The sequence below is a fragment of the Sciurus carolinensis genome, chromosome 13 (assembly GCF_902686445.1).
Source record: "Sciurus carolinensis chromosome 13, mSciCar1.2, whole genome shotgun sequence".
NCBI classification, from domain to species: domain Eukaryota; kingdom Metazoa; phylum Chordata; class Mammalia; order Rodentia; family Sciuridae; genus Sciurus; species Sciurus carolinensis.
This window is the reverse complement of record NC_062225.1, coordinates 59660610-59688178: the sequence shown is the minus strand read 5'-3', so window position 1 is coordinate 59688178 and position 27569 is coordinate 59660610. Positions and strand designations below refer to the sequence as shown.

The 27569-nt window shown below is 41.7% G+C and overlaps 2 protein-coding genes across 6 annotated transcripts in view; one reads left to right on the top strand and one right to left on the bottom strand.

Annotated features, from left to right (window-relative positions):
* The window catches only part of Kcng3 (potassium voltage-gated channel modifier subfamily G member 3), a 41959-nt gene extending 21944 nt beyond the window's left edge, over positions 1 to 20015 (bottom strand). The window contains exon 1 of one of the 2 annotated variants that reach the window (XM_047522789.1): positions 18758 to 20015. In XM_047522789.1, the coding sequence (XP_047378745.1) occupies positions 18758 to 19422 (665 nt within the window). In that variant the 5' untranslated portion in view covers positions 19423 to 20015. The remainder of the gene's footprint in view (positions 1 to 18757) is intronic. The other variant, XM_047522788.1, reaches the window with a different exon arrangement.
* A 196-nt stretch (positions 20016 to 20211) lies between these two features.
* Mta3 (metastasis associated 1 family member 3) overlaps positions 20212 to 27569 on the top strand; it is a 204531-nt gene continuing 197173 nt past the window's right edge. For 2 of the 4 annotated variants that reach the window (XR_007104631.1, XM_047522395.1), the window contains exon 1: positions 20213 to 20938. Coding sequence is in view for 3 of the 4 variants with exons in the window: in XM_047522395.1 (XP_047378351.1) it covers positions 20836 to 20938 (103 nt within the window). In the remaining variant the exon portion in view is untranslated. Of the gene's footprint in view, positions 20939 to 27569 lie in introns of all 4 variants that reach the window. The other 2 variants (XM_047522394.1, XM_047522396.1) reach the window with 2 other exon arrangements.

Below are 27569 nucleotides of genomic sequence, written 5' to 3'. Positions count from 1 at the left end.
TGATGGTATAGTAATAGAGCACATGCTTAACATGCCCAGACCCTCGGTTCCACCCCAACACCAAAAAAAAGTAAGTAAATAAATATATAACTGATTTCTATATACTAAGCATCATAAACAAAGTGAAAAGTCCACCCACAATCAGAAGAAGATATTTCAGTACACATAACTGACAGAAATCAGTGTAGAGGGTGTACAATCAACTATTAAGAAAAAGAAAAATGTTGCCAGGCACTGTGGAGCACAGAAGTAATCCACCAAATTCAGATGCCTCTGGCAGGAGAATCCTAAGAATGAGGCCAGTCTGGGCAACTTGGTGAGACCCCATCTCAAAATGAAAAATAAAAAGGAATATAGACTCAGTTCAGTAGTACAGGAGATCTGAATTCAATCCCCAGTTCGGAAGAAAGAAAGGGGAAGGGATAGGAAAAGAGAAGAAGAAAAATGGACAGAGCTATGAACACAATTCACAAAAAGGAAATCCAGCCAGGCACGGTGGCACATGCTTATAATCTCAGCAACTCAGAAGGCTGAGACAAGAGGATCACAAGTTTGAGGCTAGCCTCAACAACTTAGTGAGACCCTGTCTTTAAAAAAAAAAAAAAAAAAAAAAAACTCAAAAAACAAAAAAGCGCTGGGAACAGTGGGGTACAATTGTAATCCCAGCAACCCAGGAGGTTGAGGCAGAAGGATGGCAAGTTCAAGGCTAGCCCCAGCAATTTAGTGAAACACTGTCTCAAAATAAAACAGAAAAAAGGGTTAGGGTTTAATTCAGTGGTAAAAGCACCCCTGGATTCTAACCCCAGTACCAAAAAAAAAAAAAAAAAAAAAAAAGGAAATTCACATGGCAAAAAATTATATGAAAAGATGCTCAAATTCACTACTAAGCAAGAAAATGCAAATTATACTTACAATGAAGTATCACTCCCACCAGATAAGCTAAAATTAAAGAGACTGATAATATCTAGTACAGTGAGGACATGAGGCAGTTGGAACTCTCAGACACTGCTAGTGGGAATATAAAATGGTACAACCACTTTGGAAGACAGTTTGAGTATAGCAGGCCCTTGAATCTGAGAGTTCCAGGTTTATGGACTCAATCAACTGTGGATCAAAAATAATTGGAAAACAAAACATTGTATCTGTCCTGGACACTACGGATTTTTTTTTCTTGTCATTATTCCCTAAGCAATGTAGTATAACATCTATTTACACAGCATTTATGTTGTATTAGGTAATACATAATTCATCTAGAGATGATTAAAAGGATACAAGAGAATATGCATAGGTTAAATGCAAATACTACACCATTTTATATAAGGTAAGCTTGAGCATCCACAAATTTTGATATACACTGGGGCCGTGGAACCAATGCCCATGAATACCCAAGGCTGATGATATTTTAAAAATTAAGAAGGTATGGTGGTGCACGCCTATAATCCCAGTTACTAGGCAAGAACCTGTCTCAAAATAAAAAATTTAAAAATGGCTGGGGATGTGGCTCAGAGGTAGAGGGCCCCTGAGGTTCAATCTCCAGTATCAAAAAAACAAACACAAAAAAATACATCTTGTGGCACACACCTAAGCCCACTTACTTGGGAAGCTGAGGCAGGAGTCTACCAGCCTCATTCCAGGCCAACCTGGGCAACTTAATGGATCCTGTCTCGAAATAAAATAAAAAAGGGATGGGGATGTACCTCAGTGATAGAACGTTTGCCTAGCAATTACAAGACTCTGGGCTCAATCCCTAGTACTGGAAAAAAAATTGAACATACATCTACCTATGATCCAGCAATTCTACTCCTAGGTGTTAATCCAAGGGGGAGGGGCAGAATGTGTCCACAAAAACACTTGTACATAAATGGTCATAACAGTTTATTCATAACTAAAACTAAGAAGCTCTTCAAATGTCCATCGAATAGTAAATGATAAGCTGGTAGTATATTCTATACAATAGTTAAACATGAAAAAAGTTAAAACATGATTACCATGCAATCCAGCAATTCCATTAGTAGTTGTCTAACCAAGACAAATGAAAACATATTCACACAAAAATTTGGACATGAGCTGGGTGCAGTGGTGCATATCTGTAACCCCAGGCTGAGGCAGAAGGATCCCAAGTTCAAAGTCAGCCTCAGCAATTTAGTGAGGACCTAAGCAACTTATTGAGGCCCTATCTAAAAAGAAAAAACAAAAAGGGCTGGAGATGTGGCTCAGGATTAAGCACCCCTAAGTTCAAACCCCAGTATCAAAAAAAAAAAAAAAAAAAGAACGTGACTGTTCCCAACAGTCAGAATAGTCAGAAAGCAGAAACAAACCAAATGATAAATGGACAAACAAAATGTGGTATGATCACACAATAATTATTCAATCATTAAAGGAATAAAATAGGGGCTGGGGTTGTAGCTCAGTAGTGGAACACTTGCCTAGCACTTGTGAGACACTGGGTTCAATCCTCAGCACCACATAAAAATAAGTAAATAAAGGTACTGTGTCCATCTACAACTAAAAAAATTTTTAAAGGAATAAAATACAACATAGATGAATTTTTAAAACATCATGCTAAGTGAAAGAAGCCAGAGATAAGAAGTTCCACATTGTATAACTGCCATCATATGAAATGTCCAGACTAAGCAAATCCAGAGAGGCAGAAAATAAATGACTGTCAAGGGATGGGAGAGGGGGGAAAGGGAAATGATCACTCAGGGTTCAATTCCTTTTGGGGGTGTTGAAAATGTTCTTTTTAAAAAATACTTTTATTTTTAGATGGACACAATACCTTTATTTTGTTTATTTAATTTTTTTATATAGTGCTGGGGATCAAACCCAGTGCCTCACATGTGCTAGGCAAGCGCACTGCCACTGAGCTACAACCCAGCCCTGAAAATGATCTTGAATAGTGATGAGGACTGAACCATACAGAGAGTATAGCAAAAACCCCCAACTCTATGTCTATAACAGTAAATTTTCACAATGATGTCATAATTTTGCAATATTTGTAAAGCTTCGTTCTCACTGCTTTTATTGTAATCAGGATTTCAAATTGAAAAAAAAATCATGGCAATCTTAAAAAAAAATAAAATAAAATAAAAATAAAATGGTAAATTTGCCCAGCATGGTAGTGCATGCCTGTAAATCCCCAGCTATATATGAACACAAGAGGATCGCTGAAGTCCACAAGCCTGAGACCAGCCTGGATAATACAGCAAGAAGCCTTCTCAAAAAAGCTAAAAATAAGGAAAAACCAAAAGGAAAAATTTATTATGTGAATTATATCTCAAATTTTAAAAAAAGAATATACCAATGATACAAATAGCACATGGATGAATTTGTAAAAACATGATGCTAGCTGGGCATGGTAGTGCATGCCTGTAATCCCAGCAGCTCAGGAGACTAAGGCAAGAGTATCCCAAGTTCAAAGCCAGTGTCAACAACTTAGTGAGGTCCTAAACAACTTAGCAAAGACCCTGTCTCAAAATAAAAAATCAAAAGGGCAGTGGATGTGGTTCAGGTAAAGCACCCCTGGGTTCCATCCCTAGTACAAAAAAATTAAAAAAGACAAAACAAATCTAGTGACAGAAATCAGTGGCTACTGAGGGCAATTTCTTACCTGATTGGAATGGTACTCATATCAGTATATACACTGGTCAAATGTCACCAAACTGTATACCTTAAAACGGGTGCAATGTATTTTATATTATATCATATCTCAATAAAATTAATTTAGATCATCCATGGTGGTGCACACCTGTAATCCCAGGAACTCAGGAAGATCACAAGTTCAAGACCAGCCTCAGCAACTTAGCAAGACCCTGCCTCAAAATAAAAACTAGAAAGGGCTTAGAATGTAGCTCAGAAGTAGAGCATCCCTAAGGATCAATCCCAGTAACACAATAATGAAGAATAATAATAATAATTTTTAAAGAAAAAATGAGATACTATTTCACATCCACCATATAAGCAAAGTTTTAAATTCTGGCAACATGTAAAAAGGGCCAGGATACTGAGCAACAAGCCTTATTCCCTACCAAAAAGAGTATAAATCAGTACAACTCGCCTGGAGAGCCAGTTAGCAGCATCCGGGAGAAACAGGCATACCTTTGGATATAGCAACTCCCATCCTGAGTAGATACATTAAAGAAATTCTCCTATGTGTGCACTGAAATATGAATCAAACTATTCACTGCAGCACTACAGTAATAGCAAAATATCTACAGACAGAAGAACAAATAAATCAATACCTACTGTATTACAGTTAAAACGAAAGAACTACAGCTATAGGAATCAACATCAGAATATAAAGCTGACCTAAAAGGACAAGCTGCAGATTCCACTAGTTATACCATCTATAAAAATGGTTGAAAGTAGTAAAATGATACCATACTTTATGTGCAGATGCACTGCTGGAGTTTGGCTCTGGAATGTTCCCCAAAGGCTCACATGGTAAAAGGTTTGGTTCCCAGTTTGCATTGTTGGGGGGGTGGTAAAAACTTTCAATGTGGGGCCTAGTGGTCGGGGTGGGGTCCTTTTAGGTTACTGGGGATGTGACCTCAAAGAGGATAATAGGACCCCAATCCCTTCCTCTCTGCTTCTCTGCCATGGGGTGAGCAATTCTGCTCTCCCACACATTTCTGCAATGATATACTGCCTCATCATAGGCCCAAAAGCAATAGGGCCAGGGCCAATCTTCCAAGAGCCCAAATAAATATTTCTCTCCTCTCTCTCTCTCTCTCTCTCTCTCTCTCTCTCTCTCTCTCCCTCTTTTTCTCTCTTTTCCTTTGATACTGGGGGATTGAACCCAGGAATGCTCTGTCACTGAGCTACAGCACAGCTCTTCATTGTTTTCATATGAGATAGGTTCTCCCTAAGTGACTGAAGCTGGCCTTGAACCTGAAATCTTCCTGCCACAGCCTCCCGTGTAGCTGGAATTACAGGTGTGCACCACCACACCCAGCTACCTTTTTTCTCTTCATTAAGTTGATTGTCTCAGGTATTTATTATAGTAGTGGAAAGCTAAGTAACACACACATAAATGTATATACACGCATCATATTGAATATATTTTTAGTGCATGGAAATAATAACATCAAAATTATGAGATGGCAATTTCTATATGGAAAAGGAAAGGATTTTAATGGGAGAGAAGGGCCTAGCGGACACACGTAGTATTTTTTATTTCTTCTGTTGGATGGTACACAAATGTTCACTGTACTATAATCTATATTTTTTACATGCCTGAAAGACTTTATAATGGCTTTTATGCATAATTTCCTCTTCTACCTCTTGTAAAGCACAAGTTTCTTTTATTTCACAGATTGATTTGTTCTTCTCAAGTTTTTGGTAGTTGTATTCAAGGAAAACATTTTGATTGGCATAAGGAATTCTTCATTTTTCTAAATGCTTAAATCTTGTTTTATTCCCAACAGTCTTTTGTATTTAAGAAAAATTCCTCAGAACATTTACTATAACGGGCTTACCACCAAATTTAAATAAATTATGTTAATTGAGAAATAGGGGCAATTTGTTTAAAAGCCCATTGTATACTGTACTGTGAACTGCTAAAATTTAGTTTTTATCTTTCTAGGGATAGAAAAAAATTTTTTTCCATTTACTTAGTTCTTAAATGACATATATGACAATAACTACCAATTAAATTTAATTTGGTCCTTAATTTGGTTCTTGAAATGTGAGTCAAAATTCCCCACGCATCATTTACACGCCCAAAGACTGGGCTGCTGTTACACAGAAAGCAATGAAATTTCAGCCATGTACAGCAGTTCTGGGACCAGAACCTGGCTGATCCCAACACCCTCGCACTATCTGGCCTCCAGAGAGCCCATCACTTGACTTCTCCATTGCCTGTGTGATCCCAAGATGCTAATGGATAAACTCAGAAGGTTTTGTACACATAAAGCAATTTGTGTTACTGCTGAGCACATGGAAGGAGTTCCATCATATTTATTCTGCTCACTCACATCTCACACACGCAAGAATTATGCACCGTGCAAAGGTGCTCACAAGGGACATGAGGACAAAATTGGAAATAGGTTTTCTTCAAAATATATCATATCTTACAATCAGATCCTTAGTGATCATCAAAGCAGACACAGGATAAGCAAATGAATAAAGAGGTGGGTAAAACCCTGTCATGATCCTAGGAAGACGAACTGGATAAAAGCCAAGAGCTTGATGTCATCCTCCAGGCTTTTCAGGATTGTCTGGAGTTGAGATGCTTCCGTAACACACTGTCCTCTCCCTTCAAGCTAGTCATTTAATATGTCACTCAGCGACCTGCTGTTTGATCTGCCACCCTCTAGCTGACCACACTCATCTCCTGACACTTTATGACATTATCACAACCTATAGCAATGTGGTCCCCAAACCATCCCCCAGTTCTTGTCTGGCTCTAGCAAGTTGAGGCACAGTGGTCTCTAAATGTTACTGAATCTTAAAAGAATTGAGAAAACTATGTCATTTTCAAACAGATTTTTTTTTTCACCTTGCATATGCTAAGTAGACGCTCTACCACTGAACTTTACCCCAACACCTCATTCTGTATTCTAAAAATGACATTTATTAACACCAGCACAAATTTAATCAGAAAAGTGTTAAGAAGGCATCTGGAATGAATTCAAGTTTTCCAAATTTTTAACTTTTCTTGAAAGCTTGAATTTTTTCATCAGCAACAAACACTGTCCATTGTTTTCCTCAAATTCAAAGACTCACCTTTCTGTTTTTGAGAAAATGTCTACTCTACTGTCAAGTAGGAATAAACCCAGTGTGTTAGTCATTCTTGCAATAAAAGTGACTGGTGTGTCATGAAGAGAGCCACTAGTTCAGTTCAGGACTCAGCCAATTGCACAAGGACTTTTCTGGGAGACAGTCACAACATTCCAGTATGCGCCAAAGTGTTTTCTGCAATTTTCCATTCCATCCCGCTGATTATTATAAAAACATATACTTGGGCTGGGGTCGTAGCTCAGTGGTAGAGTACATGCTAAGCATGCACAAGGCCTCAAATTCAATACCCAGAACCACCAAAAAAATTTTAATTGAAAAACAAACAAACAAGTCAGGCACAGTGGTGCATGTCTATAATCGCAGCCACTCAGGAGGCTGAGGCAAGAGGATCACAAGTTCAAAGCTAGCCTCAGCAACTTAAGAGAGGCCCCAAAGCAACTCAGGGAGACCCTATCTCTAAATAAAAAGGTTTAAAAGTGGGAGCTGAGGATATGGTTCAGTGGATACACAGCCCTGGGTTAAATCCCCAGTACCAAAAGAGAGAGAGAGAGAGAGAGAAAGCTGGGCACAGTGCTGCACACCTATATTCCCAATTACTCAGGAGACTGTGACAGGAGGATCAAAGGTTCAAGGACAGCCTCAGCAATTCAGTGATATCTTCAGCAACTTAGCAAGATGCTTGTTCCAAAATAAAAAATAAAAAGGTCTGAGGATGTAGCACAGTGACAAAGTGACCCTGGGTTCAATCCCCAGGACCAAAAAACAAAAACAAAAACAAAACAAAACAAAACCATAAAATAAAATAAAAATAATAACTATATTCAGCTTTGTATCTGTACAAAAACACAGCCAGTGGGGCTGAGTTCACAAGCATGCTCCAAAATTCTACCACTGTGGCGACTAAGAGTGTAGTGGACCAGTTGAGATCATGGTTACACTGTGAGGGCAGAGGCAAACTTAGCTGATTCCAGTATCTCCTCCCACAAAATGAACAAGGAAACCCTGGACTTTAGCTGCCTGGACCCAGATCTCAGAGGTGGTCCTCTGGGTGTCAAGGTAAAACCAGATTCTAAAAGCTTCTTTGAGACAGCTAAGGAAACCACTCAGCTAACAGTAGACCTAACCTGGACTCATCACCTGGGCCAGAGTGAGCATTTTTCTCCCCCTTGGTACTAAGGACCCAGAGCTCACACATTAGTCAAGCACTCTACCACTGAGCTACAACCCTAGCCCCTAGAGTGAGCTTTTAAAATTAAGGCAAGCTGGGCGTGGTAGTGTACACCCGTAATCCCAGCAGCTCAGAAGGCCGAGACAAGAGGATCTTGAGATCAAAGCCAGCCTCAGCAAAAGTGAGGCACTAAGCAAGCCAAAGGGACCCTGTCTCTATATAAAATACAAAATAGGGCCGGGGATGTGACTCAGTGGTTGAGTGCCCCTGAGGTCAATCCCCAGTACCAAAAATTAAAAAAATAAAATAAAATTAAGCCAAATGGGAGTGGTAGCAGACACCAGTAAAACCAGCTAGGAGAAGGCTAAGGCAAGAGAATTACAAGTTTGAGGCAAATGTGGAGAACAGAGAGACCTCCTGCTCCTTCCCACACCCCCACTTAAAAAGGGAGGAAGCAAATTGAGTCTTTTGCTCAAATCCACATTCAGATGTAAACCCAAATCTTTACTGTTTTCCCTTTTCAAAAAGGAGAACTGGGGCCAGGTGTGGTGGCGCACACCTGTAATCCCAGTGGCTCAGGAGGCTGAGGCAGGAGGACTGTAAATTGAAAGCCAGACTCAGCAATTTAGCAAGACTTTGTCTCAAAATAAAAAAATTTAAAGGGGAATTGGGGATATAGCTCAGCAGTAGAGCAGCCTTGAGTTCCGTTCCCAATAAAATAAAAACAGAGGGGAGAGAGAATGGGGCTGGAGGCATAGCTCTGTGGAAAAGCACAGGCTTAGCATGGATGACGCCCTCGGTTCAATCTCCAGCATCAAAAATAAAGAAAGAAGACAATCAAAACTAAACTCTTAAAACAGACAGACAAACTAAGCCCTTAGATCAGTAGAACAAGGGGTGTGAGGTAGGAAGGGAGGGGGAAGTGCTGGGGAGTGATATTGGCCACATTATATTGTGTGCATGTATGAATATGTAACAACGAATCCATCATGTACATCCATAATGCACCAATAAAAATATGTGAAGCCAGGCGTGGTGGTGCATGTCTATAATCCCCGAGACTCAAAAGGCTGAGACAGGAGGATCCCAAGTTCAAAGCCAGCCTCAGCAACTTAGTGAGACACTAAGCAACTTAATGAGACATTGCCTCAAAATAAAAAATAAAAAGAGCTTGGGATGTAGCTCAGTGGCAAAGTGTCCCCGGGTTCCATCCCCAGTATCAACAAAAAGGAAAATAAAGGGAAAAACACACACACAAAAATGAAAACCTTGGGTTGAGAGATGCAGTTCCATGGTAGTGAGCTTGACTAGCATGTGTGAAGACCTGGATTCAACCCCCAGTAACTATTTTTTTTAAAAAATCCTGCTTATAGGTTTTCTAGGTTGAAGACACTATTAATACCCAACTCTTCTAACAAAAATGAAAACACTATTGTTTCTGCATGGTTCTTTCACATGCATCATTCATTTTAACATATATATGGAGTGCCTGCCCATGTGCGAGGCACTGAACCATGTGCTGCAAAGCACAGAATTTCTGTTCTCAAAGAACAGAATAAAAGGAATCTAAGACATTCAAGCAACCTCAAGACAGCTAGCCAGTAACCAGGGGCCTAAGACTTGGAAAGATACAGCTAAGGAAGTTTACCTTCTAGTTGAGGGTTTGGTCTTTATTCTCTCGTCCACCCTCTCTGTGGGAGATCACAATCTACTAAATGAGGGCAGCTAATTAACTGTGTCTGTGTGTCTCTCTCTTCTCTCTTTCTCACACACACATACACACACCCCCTCCTGACTCTCAGCCCTGGTTCTTTCCACCACAGACTTTCCCTTTTGACATGTGTTGCCTGGGAAAGTCAAATGATTGCTTCAATTACCTAATTCCCTTTGCCAGCAGAGTTAAGAGAACTCAGTATTCACAAAGAGGGTCATTTAAATGTATATACTATTCCAAACACTCCAGCAGAACCCACCAGTTGATCAATTAATTTATTCAAACACAAATGTTTTGTCTGTTGCTTCCTCTGATTCATCTGCTCAGTCAAAATGCCTGGGTCCCCTTCTAAACCAATCAAGGGATGCAGTTTTCTAAACATTTTATCCTCCCCCAAGCACACCACTAAACCACAATGGTTAAAGCAGTACAGATGGTGATAGTTGCACAGTTCGGCGAATATCCTGAAAAACACTGAATTATGCACTTTGAAGGTGAATTTGGGGACTAGGGATGTAGCTCAGCAGTAGAGCACTTGTCTCACATGTCTCGGGCCCTCAGTTCAATCCCAGTACCATGTTTGTTTGTTTGTTTTAAAAAAGTGTGAATTTGGGGACTGAGAATATAACTCCATGATAGAGTACTTGCTCAGCATGCATGAGAGCCTAGGTTCAATACTCAACTCTGCAAAAAATCAAAAATAAATAAATAAAAGAACAGCACTGATTTTCATTCATACTTTAAGGGGAAATATGATCAAATCTATCTCTCCTCCAGTTGTTTTTTTTGTTTTGTTTTGTTTTTGTTTTGGGGTTTTGTTGTTGTTTTGTGGTGCTAGGTATCAAATCCAGGGCCTCATGCATGCTAGAGATATTCTACTACTTAGCTACATCCCCAGTCCCCCATAGCAAAAATTTTTAATCTATAATCCTTTTAATTCAGTTATTTCTCCTCTCGGAATTTAGCCTACATTTAGAATCACACTCATTTTCAAAGAGATGTGAAAAATAACGTTCTCTGCACCACTCTGTATTTTTTTAAGAACTTGAAGCAAACTAATCATTTCTCAATACAATGGGGTGGGGATGTGGGAATCAGAACCTGGGGCAACTCTTACCCACTCTTGTGAGCCTGGACATATTAGTTAATCTGTCTAAATCTTAGTCACAAATGGGAATAAAAGCAGCACTATCTCATAGGACTCTAATGAGACTTAGATGACAAAATTATGTAAAAACTTAAATGGCTAGAATATATTTAAGTATTCAATAAATGTGCATTATGGCTAGGCACTGTGGTATATGCCTATAGCCCCAATTACTCAGAAGGTTGAGTGAGGCAGGATGGCTTGAGTCTATGAGTTCAAGGTTAGCCTGAGCAACATAACAAAAATGTCTCAAAAATAAATACATACACGTGTGTGTATGTTTATACAAGTATAGATATATGTACACAAACGTATGTGTGTATACACTAATGGCTATTACAATCATTACTATTATCTCCAGGACAGACGCTTATTAAATGAATGATGGCCCATCCATACAATGGAATACTATACAGATATTAAAAAGAATGAGAAAAACATGAACTGTATGGAAAGAGTTCCAAGATGTATGGTTAAATGAAAAAGGCAAATTGCTGAACATAATTATAGAATGATCTTGCTTAAATTATATATGTTCAAAGAAAATATTTATATATATAAATGTATATATATGCACATCTGTATTTATATACATGTATGCAAATGTGTGTACATATGCGTTTGTATGTACATGGAATACCCAGAAACTGGGTGGTGGGATGGAGGAGACAGGGACTTGTTAACTTTTCTCATCATAACACTTTTTTTCCAATGAGCAAAGTTTTAACTAAAAAATAAAATAATATTATTGAAACTGATTTGCTTACCAAAAGCACTTCGGTTAAAAGACATTAACAAAACAGAGTTTCCATAGGACTCTAAAATTGTCAGCAGATTGAAAAACCCAGTACATATTTAAAAGAAACAGTCTACTGTGAAAGAGCAGGATTTAACCAAGGTTCTGGGTTATGTTCAATCTTATCAGAGATCTATTAATTACTGACTTCTGAAAATAACCATCTTATCTGCAGAATAAAAGCACTGAGATTTTCACATTCAATTTAAAAATACTGCTTTTTATTTTTAACATACTTTATAACCTACTTCATTTTTATAATATCGAACGAAAAGGCAATGGAAAGAATACAATTGATTTTTTAAATTTCCATCACCCTGCTTTTCATTTTGATTATTTAAATTTCCTTAACCTGGGCTTAAAATAACACTGTGAGAAATTTAAACATTTAAAAATCTCCTCAAATGCTCATCACCACAACACAAAGTAATACAAATTAAAGATCAAAATTCCTACGTGAAGCAACTTTTGGAAAGAATAGATCAAAATGATCACAAGACTTTGCTAGAGATTAAAAACTCAAAAAACTTCTACTGAGGCTGTCTGAGGGGACAGAAGTCCAGAGGCAAAAGGGACAAGACAGTAAAAGGAACAGCTTTATATCTGACCTGTCTTTCAGAGGTCATAACTTCTCAAAGGCAACAAGCAAAGAGCATCTTTTTATGGAAAAGGCAGCAATGCTTAGTAATTCTGAAGGATGAGCTGAGTGAGTGTGGTGGCACACACCTATAATCCCAGAGGCTGAGAGGCTGAAGCAGAAGGATACAAAATTCAAGACCAGCCTCAGTAATTTGGCAAGGCCCTAAGCAATTTAGCAAGACTCTGTTTCAAAATAAAAAATAAAAAGGGCTAGGGATATGGCTCAGTGGTTAAGTCCCCCTGGGTTCAATCCCCAGTACCAAAAAATAAAATAGGACGATTTGTCTATATGTTAAAGGACCAAAAAGAACATTGACAGCATCAGAATAATATTGGCAGCATCAGAATAATATTCAGATGTGACTGGAAGGCAAACTGCTTGAAGAATCTAGTTTATCTTCTTAATCAGATAAAACATTAAGCGCATCACCGTTCTAAGATTAATTAGTTACTAGGACTGTTTATCAAGGGAGGCTGCACATGTGTTCACTAAAGATCCTTGGCTCATGAGAAAATACTCTCAATAAGACGGTTTCAGGTGAACGGTAAGGAAGAGGACAGCCATATAAAGTAGTGAAAGTAGTGTGTACCATGAATTGGAAAGGGGAGACTGTCTCCCACCAGCCCTTTGGGCATCCCTCTTCCAGAGTCTCCTCCTCACAATATCCTAAAATGGGAAGCAGACCCTATGTAACAGAGCTACACGTGGGGCACGGTGGTCACACCAGAGAGACCCCGATGTCTGTGGGCCCTGGCACTGCTTCACTCAATCCACAACATCTCACACATTCCTAGTTCTGGTGAATGAGTCATCATAAAAACCCACAACTGACCTGAATCCAATCGCCTCTCCCCTGCTGTATCCCCTACATCTCTTGCCTGCCAGGTTTTGCAGCATCTGCTATTCACCTCTTGTACATTTTCTACCCAGCAGTCAGTGGTCTCTTTAAAACACATCAGTTTATTGGGCACGACGATGGCTCACACCTATGATCCCAATGACTCAGGAGGCTGAGGCAGAAGGATTGCAATGTCAAGGCCAGCCTTGGCAACTCGTATTATAAACAAATTTCTTAATACTAAAAAAAAGAAAGAAAAAGAAAAACTTCAAACAGAAATTCATTGGGGTAAGGGGTGCTGCTCAATGATAGACATGCTTAGTATGAGTCCCTGGTCTCAATCCCCAGCATCACAAAAAAAAAAAGAAAGAAAGAAAAAGAAAAAACACTTAAGATGAGTGACTTCTCAATACATGTAAAGATGCATGATCTTATTCAAAATTAATCAAAACAAACTTAAACTACTACATATCATTCTTCACCTTCAGAGTATGAACGTGATCTCTCACACATTGTAGGTGGGAGTATAAATTGATACCATCTTTCTTGGAGTAGTTTGGAATTATCTATGAAAATTATGTGTACATGTCCTTTAACTCAATGATTTAACTTTCAAAAATTTATCCTAAGGTATATTGTGAATGGAACAAAATAATGTCAGGCACAGTGGTACATGCCTAAAATCCTGGGGACTCAGAAGGCAGAGGCAAGAGATCACAAGTTCAAGGACAGACTCTGCAACTAAGTAACCCTGTCTTAAAATGAAAAACAAAAGGGCGGAGGATGTAGCTCAATGGTAGAACACCCCTGGGTTCAATTCCCCTGCTGCAGAGGGAAAAAAAAAAAGCAAGCAAAATAATATGCATACACACTATATTTATCAAAGCACCTGCTATAGACAAGAAACAACACAAATGTCCAGCAATTACAGGACAGCCATATAAAGTAGTGAAAGTAGTGTGTACCATGAATTGGAAAGGGGAGACTGGGCCCAGGAAGTTTCTCGAAAGAATCCGGCAGTTTCTGATGGAGTACCTGGCACACACCTGTGATCCCAATTACCAAGGAGGTCAGACAAGAGGATCGAAAGTTCCAGGGTAGCCTGGACAACTTAGTGAGATGAAATCTTTTAAAAATGGCTGAGGATGTAGCTTAGTGATAGAAGGCTTGCCTAGCATGTACAAGGCCCTGCTTGATTCCTAGCATGGAAAAAAAAATTTTATTTAAAGAAACCATGTTCCTTATCCCTTTTGTACAACAAGTACTTGATAAAATTCTTGATTTGATAGACTTTTTCTTACTCTAGCACAGCATCCCATCTGCTTTAACTAAGAGTTCTGGCACCTGAAGTCCACGGCCTTATCCCACAAGGCTCTTCAAACTATGCAACATAAAATATATTTCTGGGGCTGGGGATGTGGTTCAGTGGTAAAGCACTTGCCTTGCATGTGTAAGGCCCTGGGTGCAATCATCAGTACCACCTATAATTAATACAGGGGTTGACAGAGTAATAAAAATATTATGGCCAGGCATGGTGGTGCATAATAAAATGATATTGTGGCCTGGCATGGTGGCACACATATAACCCCAAGACTTGGGAGGCTGAGGCAGGAGGTTTGCAAGTTCAAAACCAGCCTTAGCAATTTGATGAGGCTCTAAGTCAAAATAAAAAATAAAAAAGGGCTGGGATACAGCTCAGCAGTAAAGCACTCCTGGATTCAATCCCTAGTACCAAAAGAAATAAAAGAAAATATTTGTATGAAAGGTTCTATTTTGAAATACAAACAGTATGTATTTATTGTGGCTGAAAAGTAATTTTTTCTAAAAAATGCCATGATAAGAAATAGCATAAGAAAATTAACCTGTCTTCTAGGTCTCTTTGTCTAACCCAAGCTTAGCAGCTAGGACAGATAGATATGAGAAAATAACTGTCATGCTAGGAATTACATTACAAATGCCAATTAAACAGTACAAATAAGAATCCCTCAAGAAGTTCAGAAGGATACATAGTGAAGGCTTCAAGAGAAACAACAGGGAGTTGGGCTTGATGAATGATTCTATTTCAAGAGGCCAGAGATTGCACAGTAAACAGACTTTAGGTACAAGGGAGCAGGCTGGGTTGGACAAATGGACACTCAAGTCATAGGGAGTACTTGTAGCATCTGGAAATCCACTGAATCAGTCCCTGATTCCTCTACTTTCCAATATCCTGTAGTAATTTTAATTCTTCCTGGAATGTTCCACAGCTAGCATGTATCCTCCATTCTTTTTTTTTTTTTTTTTTTTTTTTTTTGTGGTGCTAGGGATTGAACTCAGGGCCTTGTGCTTGCAAGGCAAGCACTCTACCAACTGAGCTATATCCCCAGCCCCTATCCTCCATTCTTACCACCACAAAGCAAGCAAGTTCTCATTCCCTCCCTCTGCAAAGATCTTCAAATTGATCTTACTGTGTACAATCTCCACTCCCCTCCAATTCATGGTACACACCACGTTCATTATTTTATTTTTTGGGTAACAGGGGTTGAACTCAGGGATGCTTAATCGCTGAGCCAAATGAAATTCCCAGTCTTTCTTATTTTTTATTTATTTTTTTTTATTTTATTTTTATTTTATTTTTTTTTTTGCGGTACTGGGGATCGAACTCAGGGCTTTGTGCTTGTGAGGCAAGCCCTCTACCAGCTGAGCTATCTCCCCAGCCCTCTTATTTTTTATTTTGAGACAAGTTTTCACTAAGTTACTTAGGGCTCACTAAGTTGCTGAGGCTTGTCTTGAACTCTCAGTCCTAGCCTCCCAGGTCACTGGGATTACAGGCATGGCTACTGCACCTGGCTACATTCATTACTTTATATGCATAACCCACACATCATAAACCCTACAAACCAGCCAATAGCTCACCACTGCAGCCACTGCCTGAAAATAAAATTATTCTCCCTCACATCTGCTCTCTAGCCACCTCTCACTCCATCACTAAATTCTCACTCCCTGAAGGCAATACACAAGTTTCATGCCTATGCTGTTACTTTCACCTGGAAATATCCTTACTTTGTTCCCAGGTGGAACACAACCCACACATGGTTGTACAGGTTGCCTAAACTAGTTTTTATATAAATGACACCCCATCAGTGTCCGACAGTGCAAAACCTCTGTAACCTTTCAATGATGGCATTTTTCACCCTTCCCAACCTCAAATGCCTTCTCAAAACAATCTCAAGAAATCTACTGTGTCTCTTAAGTTCTACACATCCAACTTTTCTTTACAATAAAAAGTTACAATATTTAAAACAGTGCCTTGAATATAGCCCATACTGAAAAGATATTTGCACCTAATGACGGGATAAACCAAGAGTAGTAGGTTATGATGAAATTGTAAAGAGCCTTGAAGACCAAGAAAGGAGCTTTATTTGATAAATCTCAATTATGGTCAAATGATCATAATGATATTTTAGAAAGACTAATTTTAGCCAGGCATGATGGTGCCCGCCTGTAATCCCAGTGGCTGGGGAGGCTGAGGCAGGAGGATTGCGAGTTCAAAGCCAGTCTCAGCAAAAGTAAGGCGCTAAGCAACTCAGTGAGATCCTGTCTCTAAATAAACTACAAAATAGGGCTAGGGATGTGGCTCAGTGGTCAAGTGCCCCTGAGTTCATTGCCTGGTACCCACCCCCCCAAAAAAGAGTACTTTCAGCAACCACAAGCAAGGAGGATTTGAAAGACTCTACTTCTTGGTTGAAGGAGACATGTGAGGGGCTTTCTCTGTAATGTGGGGCATCCTCCGTCAGTCAGTCATCCTTGGGTTCATCTGTTTGGGATTACAGATATTGGTCTGATATATCTACACTCCTAAAGGGAAGCTTAAAACTGGGCCATTAAGCCAAGAAAAACATGCATTTGCCTGAAATATCTGGGTGTCTAGGAAACAGTTCTGACTTGAATAATTATATATATACATGAAATACATATACACGAATTAAGCATTACTCTTTTTCCCTCACTTCTTTTGCAGCCTCCCTCTATTCCATCTCTGCCTCTTCCCTTTTTGGTTTCTTCTTATTTTCTCCCTGAAATTGTCATTCATCTCTCACTTCTTTCCAAATGCTGTACATTAATGATCAGCAGTCTAGCTTTCCCTTCTCCCAAAATACCTCGACTCCCTCAAAAAATTATTATTTCTGTATTCCCACTGTTTTTGCTTATATATTGGCGTAGTCTACTCCCTATGAATCTTTGCTAATAACTCAATTCTCCTGTTTACTAATATAGCTCAAGTCTTCATGGATATTAGAATTCTTAGTTACTAGTGAATCATTTCAAGGCTGATCATTTATGGCTCATTTTCCCGTGACTCTCTTTGGGGGGAAAAATCAAAATCAAGGGCACTTACGTATTTAGATATATAAATTAATTTTATTGTTCTGTTGGAGTACCAAGTAATTCTTATCTGTAAATTGAAAAGTTAGAACCTAATACAATAAACAAAGTAAGTTTCCTAATATATTTCTTTTCAAAGCGTGTATCTTGGATTTCATGCCAAGATGACATATCAGTAATAGACTCCATGATACTAGACAATTTTATTTACTTAGATTTATGTAGAAATCTTTACTTCCCACAGGAAGAAGATTATGTGGAAGTAATCCACTGCAAAATCAAGAAGAATAGCACCATTCCTAGCATACCACATCCTATCAAGGAAAAAAAAAAGATTACAGGGTGGAAGATTGAATTTAAAAAGTGACTAGGAAAAAAATAAAATAAAAAGTGAATGGAGGGAGAATCTTAAAACAGTTACCAAACAAAGGTAAAACAGAACATACAACTTGGTTTTTGTGCCCAAAATGGCTGTCTCTCTTGAAAGTCCAACTTTAGTATGCTTATTCCTCCCACCAAATATGCAAAATAAACTCACTTGTACTAAAAACAGAAAAGTGTTATCACCATTAAGAGGTAAGCCCCATCTTAGAAAAAGATTAAAATATTCTCCTTTCATCTAGTAAAGTGGAAAGAAAAAAAAAAACAAACTACACAGATTCTGCTTCTGGTTTAGGGCAGTTTTGGTTTTTCTTCTCTCCCAAGGCTTCTTTCCCTCCCCATACTGAAGACCCTCTGAGAGTCACAGTGTGTATCTTTGGTACCAAGGGGTGGACAGGAACTTTGCTCACTTCCTCCTTGGTGGGGAAAGAAGGCAGAGAAGGACACAGACAGCCATTATTTGGAGTCTGTCGTTAAATTAGGGTCTTTATCATATGGCAATTCCATTACAGCACACATTATGCCGGGGGCAGGGTGTACAGCATGTGTGGGCAGAGCACAGCAGACCACATTTCACCAGAACAAGATTTCATCTTTTCAAACACCACCAAAAATTGGCAAATATTTCAAACTGTTATTAAATGCCCAGAGTTAAATTATTGCAAAATAACAACAAAAGTTAAGAGAAAATTAATTAGGTCGTTATTTGCTCAGAAGTAAACTACAAAGATAAGAGATTTGTGTATCTCCATCTGCCCCTACCCAGGCCTGGGGATCTGCCCTCAAGCTGAGATAGGTACCAGATCCCGCCAGTGCCCAACCCGTCCCTTAGTTGGCGTGTCTGGGGCCTCCCTGGGCCCTGAACCCTGCCTGGCTTGGCCGTCAGGCGGACAGGACAGAGACGCGACGGACGGACGGGACGGACAGACGCTACAGGACGGACGGGCAGAGAAGCAGTGCGTCCTACCCGGAGGGCTCCCTCCCAGGGACGGCGGAGTACCTGCTCCGGTCATCCAGGCTGCGGTTGTCAGCGGCCGCTGCGCGCCAGTCGGGCAGCGTACTGGCGCACAGCACCACCATAGACACAATCACGAACACCACGGACACGCTGGCCAGGATCTGAGCGGCCAGCGACGACGTGGGCTCTTCGAAAGTCCGCCGCATGCGCTCCAGCCAGCGCCTAGAGGGAGCCGCCTCAGCCCCGCCGGGTCGCGCCTCATCGCGGCCCAGAGCGCCCGGTTCGTCCGCTGAGTAGAAGGTGTAGGTGTCGGACATGCGGTCGTCGAGGCGGCGCTGGCAGCAGTACTCGAGGTGCGCGCCCTCCAGGCCCCAGTAGATCATCTCATTGTAGAAGGAGAGCTCGCACATCCGCGGCGCGAAGCGCAACTTGCCGTGGCCGCGCACGTAGAGCAGGATGAAGCCGAAGGCCTCCGAGTGCCGGTCGAAGAAGTACTCATTGCGCTCGCGGTCGTAGTCGTCGCACACCTCCAGCACGTCGCGTTCCGAGCGACAGCCGTGCAGCCGGCTCACCCGGCGTAGCGGGAAGTCCTTAAGCAGCTCCCGAGACAGCGAGTACCGGGCGCCGCCCACGTTCAGCACCACCGAGGCCGCCCCGCTGCGCCCGAAGGTCATGGCTGGCTGCCCTGGGACCCCTCAGCTCAAGGGTCTCCCAGCCGCCGCGCGGGGCCTGCCTGCCTCAGGCAGACCGGGAGAGCGCCGTCGGGGCCCGCTTTCCCTCGGGGCTTCTCTCTGCCCCGCACCGGCCCGGGGTTCCTCGGCTCTAGCCTCCTCGGTAGCCCAGCGTCGCTGCTAGCAGCGCGCCTTCCGCGCGGCAGTACCTGCGGGTAGCCAGGGAGTCCCCTCCAGAGCCAGCGCTGCGCCCCACTGGCCGGGAACGAGGCTGTGTCGGCGCCGCCGCCCCTCGCGCCCGGGGATGCCCCCTGCGATGCTGGGGTGCCCTCTCCTAGGCGGCGGCGCCGTCCTCCCTGAGGGGCGCGGGCGCCGAGGGAAGGCGCCGTGCGGAAGGCTCCGGGTCCCGGGAGGCGCTCCCGCCGGCTGCAGCTCGGGCAGCTGCCCCGCAGCCGTCCAGAGGCGAGAGGCAAAGTGAGCGGGTTCCGCGGCTGCGAGGAGCCGGCTCGGAGAAGCGGGGGCGGGGCCTCCCTCGCCGGCCTCCTCCTCGCTTGCCGGCTCCGCGCCGCTCACCTCCCTCCGCGCGCCGCCCTCCTCTGCCCGCCCGCGTCTGCCCGCACCTCCCGGGCGCGCTCGGGCTGGGATTCCCCGGCGCCCCGCCCTGGACCTCGGGCTCCCTGCCTCGTGACGCTGGCTCCCCGCTGCGCTCCCGCCTGCCATAGCCAGGAGGGGTCCGCAGGGCGGGGATGCGAGGAGAGGGGAGTCCCGGTGGCGGGGGAGCCAAGCCCAATGGCCAGGTTGCCTGCTGCCACGTCCCCACCCCTGGCCATCGGGATGACTTATGCATCTCCCAAGGGCCTTAGTTAACAGCCCCTGAAGGGAAGCGATAGGAGGGTAAGGAAGGGTGCAGAGGTGAGGTCTGGAGTGCAGGGTCTGAGGGGCAGGGACAGACGGCGTTTGGCAAGAGCTCTTTCCAGAAACTGTCCCGGCTTCTGAGACTGCCCCAAAGGATTCCTCAGAGAAGGCACACCCGCCGCTGCTTTTCCTGCAGACTTTGCGCTTCCTCTCTCCGTGCAGGGCGACCCACGTGCCGTGTGCTCGAAGGCGGCCTCACACCCCAGCCCCCGCGCGGTGCCGCCCGCGGAACGGCCCGGGCCTCCGCTTTCCCGGGCGCCTGTCATTGGAAGGCGCCAACGTGAAGCGCGCCTGGACCCTCTCGTGACGCCTCGGGTAGAGTAGGGTGAAAGTCTGGGGAGGATTCCCTGGCAAAAACAGAATTTCCCGTTGCCTTCGTCGGCATCCTTTCCATAATGTCGCGATTTCCCCCCTGCACCCCTGATCCGGCTTACAGCAACAGCCCCGGAGCTTGAAGAGCCCCTAAGGCTCCGCGGAGGGAACAACCCTGAGCTCTGCTAGATGCCCAGGAAATGGGTTCTACTTGGTAGGGATTATTTTGAACCGCTACCAGCAGTTCACTCGACATCCGACACCGGCAGCCCAACCCGCCGAAGGCAAACAGGTGAGTCCTAAGGCAAACTATGTTAGATGCAAAACATGCTGAAAGAAAAAATAAGGGTGGGGTAGGATACGGTCATCTGATCACAGAGTAACCCTGCTGGTTACTGGGAAGGGTTTTACTTTGCCCACCACTTTTCACAATTTTGTAGGATTGTCCCGTGCCCGCTAGAGGTCACCATAAAGAATCATTTTGCTCTGGTTCTCATGTGAATTCCTAGTGAAAAGACAGACGCCTAAAAACTGGAGTGTTGTTTCTGACAAAGTAAAATCACTCTGGGTGGTTCTTAAAGAATGGAAATCTCTGTAAGTTATTTATCCCAAGACTTGGATAATTCATCTTAAAAGCTCTTAATGTGATTAAAAGCCCAAAAACAAAGAATTTTTTTTTATCTGCTAAATAGCTTCTAAACAAGGAAAACATACTAAAGAAAGCGAATCTCAAGTCCGAATGGAAGGAGGTGATGGCCCTGAATTGTCAGAGAGAAACAGCAAAAGATTCCAAGTAGCAGAATCTCAGTAGGTGGAGGATTAATGTCTAAAGAAAGAGCATGCATTTGCCTGGCTGAAACAATGGGGAGCCCAACTGCAGTATTAAGACTTTATCTGTAAGCAATGGGATCCCCACAATTTTAATAACAGAAATATCTTGATGAAAGCTTTATTTCAGGAAGAGGCCTTTGCCCTGTGGGTTATTTTGAAGAGAAGGCCACGTCAGCAACCTAGGGATGGGAAGATGGAAAGAAGGTCAGTTATAAGAAATGCAGACCAAGGATTTAACAGGGATTGTTGTTAATGGATTTGTTTTAGAACACTGGGATGGAATAAAGTTTGCAGGTGTCATCCAGAGATAAACCTGGCTTCACACCAGCATTAGCCAATTCATCAGTAAGTTGTTAAAAATACTTTCCAGAAGCATCACAAGCAACAGAAGACAGACTAATTATTGTGCTGGTTATTTGCTCAAACATTACTGTATTTGTTTCCTGTGTTTTCTATCCCAAAATCCCTTGACAGTCTGTGGATTGAGGTAGTTGAAGAAATATCTCATTTTAAATTAAATTTGAGCTTAGAAAACAAATTAATTTGATGACAGTGCAATTTGTGCCTCCAAAGTATATTTTCCATAAAATTTCTTACAGAGATGAGTTTAAATCATTTCACTTGTTTCAAAAGTAATATTCTTGTTGGATTTTAACATCTATCCCTGTAGCAGCAGCAATACCCTAATCATTTTCTTAAACAAAGAATACAGAAAGATGCAGAAATGATTGATTTGTCTCAATATAATCTGGTTTAGAAAGCATTCTTGCCAGGTGTGGTGGCATATACCTGTAATCCCAGTGACAGAGACTAAAGAAGGAGGATCCAAAGTTTGAGGTCAGAGGCTGAGACAGGAAGATTGAAAGTTCAAGGTCAGCCTCAGCGATTTAGCAAGGCCCTAAGCAATTTAGTTAGACCCTTTCTCAAAATAAAAAATTTTAAAAGGGCTTGAGAGCTGGGCACAGTGGCGCATGTCTGTAATCCTAGAGGCTCAGGAGGCTGAGGCAGGAGGGCCACGAGTTCAAAGCCAGTCTCAGCAACTTAGCAAGGCACTTAGCAACTCAGTGAGACCCTGTCTCTAATAAAATATTCTTAAAAGGGGCTGGGATGTGACTCAGGGTTGAGCACCCCCAACTCCTAATACCAAAAAAAAAAAAAAAAAAGGACTTGGGATATGGCTCAGTGGTAAAGTGCCCCTGAGTTCAATCCCTGGTACAAACAAAACAAAACAAAACAAAAGCATGTCTTCTAGTTCCAAACTAGTCACCCTGTCTCCAGTGAATGGCCTGTAGTCAAAACCTTCTACCATCTCTCTTTGCACACCAGTTCTTTCCTACCTCTGTGAATCCTGTATAATGCCACCAGACAGTTCTTCCTTCTATCCATTTCCTTCTAAGCATTCCCCAGTTCAAAACCTAAAAGGAGCCAGCTGTGATGGTGCATCTGTAATCCTAGTGACTTGGGAGGCTAGGCAAGAGATTCTCATGTTTGAGAGCAGCCTCATGAAAAATAAAAAGGTCCGAGGATGTAGCTCAGTAGTAGAGCACTCCTAGATTCAATCCCCAGTTCCTGGAGACAGGGGAGAAAATAAACAAGTAATAAAAAGACTATATTGATCTACAGAATTTTTAATTATAAATTAAAGTCCAAGTTTGCTATTAGGGGTCTCCCTAACCTGATTGCACAATTTATTTGCTAAGTGAGCTTCAGTAAGCTCCTTAACCTCTTTGAGCCTCAGTCCTCTCATTCATAAAGATAAAGACACTATTATCAAGGGTATGAAGCATGAGATAATGTGAGGTCTGTAACTATATCCTGCATAGGTGCCAGTGCATAGTTCAGGGCACTGGGAGAATCTCACTTCATGTGTGCTGTAGCCAAACAAGCCAGGCTCACTTCTCTCCTCAGTTCTAAGTAAGTACAAATCGGTTGAGTGAATTGATTCATCTAAAAATGTGACCAACCACAAATAAGTAACATGAAACATCAAAATTCATTGAAGTTGTAGCCCTTACAGTGCTAACTCTGGTTGGAACATGAATTCCTCCATCACTTCGCACAGCAGACTAAATACCCTGCCTGCCCCAAAGCTTTAGAAATTGAAATTCCTTGTGGGCATCTGACTTATCAGCCCTGTCTGCTCTGTTGTTAATTCATATTTCCAAATATTTGTGTTTACATCAGTTTATTTTCAGCCTCTACAGAATCAGTAGGTGCAGTCTTTTAAAAAGTAGCTCTTTGAATGGAAATGTAACCTTAATGCTTCTCTAATTATATATAAAAGAAAGACTCTAATGGCCTAGCCCATAATGCACAGTTTCTCTGGATAAGGTAAAACTGTCATTTTCAAGGTCAAAGTTCAGAGAGTACTTTCCTGAAAGAATTCTAATTTGATTAGACATGGTAACGCTGGCCTGTAGTCTCAGCTATTTAGGAGACTGAGGTTGGAATTCCAGACCACCTGGGGCAACATAGCAAGACCCAATCTCAAAATTGAAAAATTCTAATTTGAAGAGTTATTAGCACAAAGTTTCAGTTATGCAAGATGAAATAAGTCTTAGAGGTCTACTATCCAACATAGTGCCTACGCTTTATTGTGTATTTAAAACTTTAGTCGGATGTGGTAGCACACACTTGTGTTCCCAGAGTCTCATGTGGCTGAGGTAGGAGGATCAAGTGTTCCAGGCCAGCCTGGGCAAAACAGTGAGACCCCCATCTCAAACAAACAACACAAATAACAAAAGAACAAGAGTTTATTCACTCCATTTCAGGAGAAAATCAAAGGGGTACTTAAGACTTTGGGCTTATATAGCATATTAACAAAGAACAATAAATTTGTAAAGAAGTAACAAAACAAAGGGGACAGAGGCTAGACTTTTAGGAGTGGCAGACTATGGAGAAGTAAATATATGGAGGAAACTAATAAAAGATAAGAATTTTAGTAAGGTATATCATGGAGATTCTTCTGGTGCCATCTTCGGGCTAATGCGAGCCTAGCATATCTCAGTGACTACATCTTCCTGCCCTTGCTGGTAAAGAGGGGAGTACACAGACTGTGTGTGTGTGTGTGTGTGTGTGTGTGTGTGTGTGTGTGTTTCTCATTTGCAGCTCAAAATAATCCTAGGTCAAAGTGGCATATTTTGGGGTGGCATATTCTGATCCCCTTCATAGGTCATAGCAGCCATTATGCATTGCCAGCCACGCTGTCCTAGTTCAGTGGCTTCGTTCCATTAACTGCCTTCTGAACCATCCCAGCAGCTAGACCACATTCTTAAAGATGAAAATCCACTAGAAGGATATCACCTCCATCTCTCACCAATGCCCTTGCCTTTTTCTCTGCTCCAGGACACTTTATGCTCTTATACAAGCAAAATAAGTACTCTCTGCCTTAAATATCCAGTTTTGAGAGCATCACTGTATAATCATTAACAGCAGAAACATTTTTGGTGCCATTACAAAACAGCTGCTTTTCTTAATCTTCCCCCAAACTTCACTCTGGTCCTCCAAAGTAGGACTGAAATAGCCCTTCTCCCATCACCACTCCATGTCCCTTGTTTCACCTTTTTAGGTGACACCATGCACTCAACTTTCCACAAAAATACTCTTTTTGTTACCCTCTTTTTGTTACAGATGAGGAAGTGAGGTTCTATGACTTGCTGAAGGGGCTGGGTATGTGGTTTAGAGGTAGAGAGCTTGCCTGGCATATGAAAGACCCTGGGATCAATCCTCAGATGATGACTTGCCCAAGGTCCCACAGCTAGCTAGTAAGTGCTGTAGCCCAGTCTTGAAACCCAAATCGGCAGGTTCTCTTGCCTCCCCTGCTGACTCACCACCTACTCTCCCATCTGCCAAGCATCAAACACCTCCAGGGCCCAGCACAATGATGCACACCTATAATCCCAGCTACTCAGGAGGCTGAGACAGGAGGATCTCAAGTTGGAGCCCAGCCTCAGCAATTTATCCAGACACTGCCTCAAAATAAAAAATAAAAAATAAAAAGAGTTGGGGATATATCTCAGTGGTAAAGTGCCTTTAGTTTCAACTCCCAATACCTTAAAAATAAAACAAATACAAAAATCATCTCTGGGAGGGAGGAACAAGTTAGTTGATACCAAAGGATATGATCAGACATATCTAGAATATTATTCAAGATAGCTAATCTTAGGAAAGTCACTTTCAGCCAGACATAGTGGTGTCCATCTGTAATCCCTGCAGCTTGGGAAGCTGAGGCAGGAGGATCTCAAGTTCAAGGCCATCCTCAGCAATTTAGCAAGGCCTTCAGCAACTTAGCAAGACCCTATCTCAAAATAAAACATAAGGACTGGGGTTGTGGCTCAGAGGTAAAGTGCTTGTCCAGCACATGTGAGGTACTGGGTTCGATCCTCAGCACCACATAAAAATAAATAAAGTAAAGGTATTATGTTCATCTGCAACTAAAAATATTAAAAATGAATAAAATCATAAAACATAGAAAAAGAACTGGGGATGTGGGTTAGTGGTTAAGCACCCCTGGGTTCAATCCCTGGTACCAAAAAAAAAAAAAAAAAAAAAAAAGTCACTTTATCCTGAAATGCTTTAAGGATGAAATTATATAGCATCTGATATTTGCTTAAAAATAATCAATTCTCGACTGCAGTTATATCTCAGTGGTAGAGCACTTACCTAGAATGTGCAGTGCCCCTGGGTTCAATTCCTAACATCCCAAAAATAATTATAATCATCAAGGATGGGACAAGTGTGTAGACATACAGATGAAACAAGCCTGGCCACAAATCAATTATTGAAGTCGGGTGATGAGGGCAAAGGTGATGAGGAGGGTTTTATTATATTAATCTCTCCATTTCGTGTATTTTTCTTTTTTCCTTTTGCCTTTTTTTGTCCCCCCATTATGGTACTGGGAATTGAACTCAGGGGTACTTTTGCCCTGGAATTTATCCCCAGCCCAGCCCTTTTTTTTTTTTTTTTTTTTTTTTTTTGGAGACAAGGTCTTGCTAAGTTGCCCAAGCTGGACTTGAAATTTCCATCCTCTTGCCTCAACTTCCTGAGTAGCTGGGATTATAGGCACGTGCCACCAGGCCTGGCCACGTAGAACTGTTTCTAAACTAAATTGCTAAACAAAAAAGTCTAGGTCCTAAGCTGTATACTAAATTTATTCCTCCTTTGTATGGAAAATAAATAAATAAACAGACCAATAGACAAATGGTGAGATTTCCTTTTTTGTAGTACTGGGGATTGAACCCCAAAGCAAGTGCTCTACTATTAAGTCACATCACCAACCCAAATGGTGAGATTTCTTAAAGGACTCATAAAATAAATTTATGGATAGAATGAGAATGTTAGGATAGTTATAAGACCTATTTCTTATTGTAAATCTTTGTCTTTAAAAAAAATGAAAGGATTATTTTTAATTTTTTAAACATGTAGTTTTAAAAAAAAAATCTCAGCACAGGTCCTCTTTCCAGATTACCTTTGTCCTCAGGCTCATTCTTTTCTCTTTTGTATTTTCAGCCCAGGAGATCATGCTCCGGGCCCTGTGTGTGCTAAGGAAGTGCTCTAGCTCTAAGCTACGCCCCCAGCCTTCTCTGGCCCATTTTTGCTATATCTTGCATCTCCCCCTGCACAGTTTCACCTGCGGCCTTGGCGCCTACTACTCCCTCTGCCTGGAACATTCTGTCCCAGAGCATATGTGACTGATTCCTTCTTATCAGTCAAGTTTCAGTTCAAATGTTACTTCCTCAAAGAAGTAACATTTCCCTGGTCACCCATTTCAGCATATCAACCTTTTTCTTTTCTTTTTTTTTCTTTTTTAATTCCCTTAACCCCACAAGAAAACCTAATTTTCCCAAACCCATAGAATGTCTAATACCTGCAGTGAACCCTAATATGAACTATGGACATGAAGTGATTATGATGTGTCCATTACCTCTCTGGCACAGATATTGGTCGTGGGGGAGGCTGTGCATGTAGAGGGCAGGGTATATAAAGGATATCTCTGTACCTTTCTCTCAACTTTGCTGCATACCTAAAGTGGCTCTTAAAAATAAAGTTAATCTTTCAAAAATCATCCTGCTTATTCACCTTAACCTGTTTAT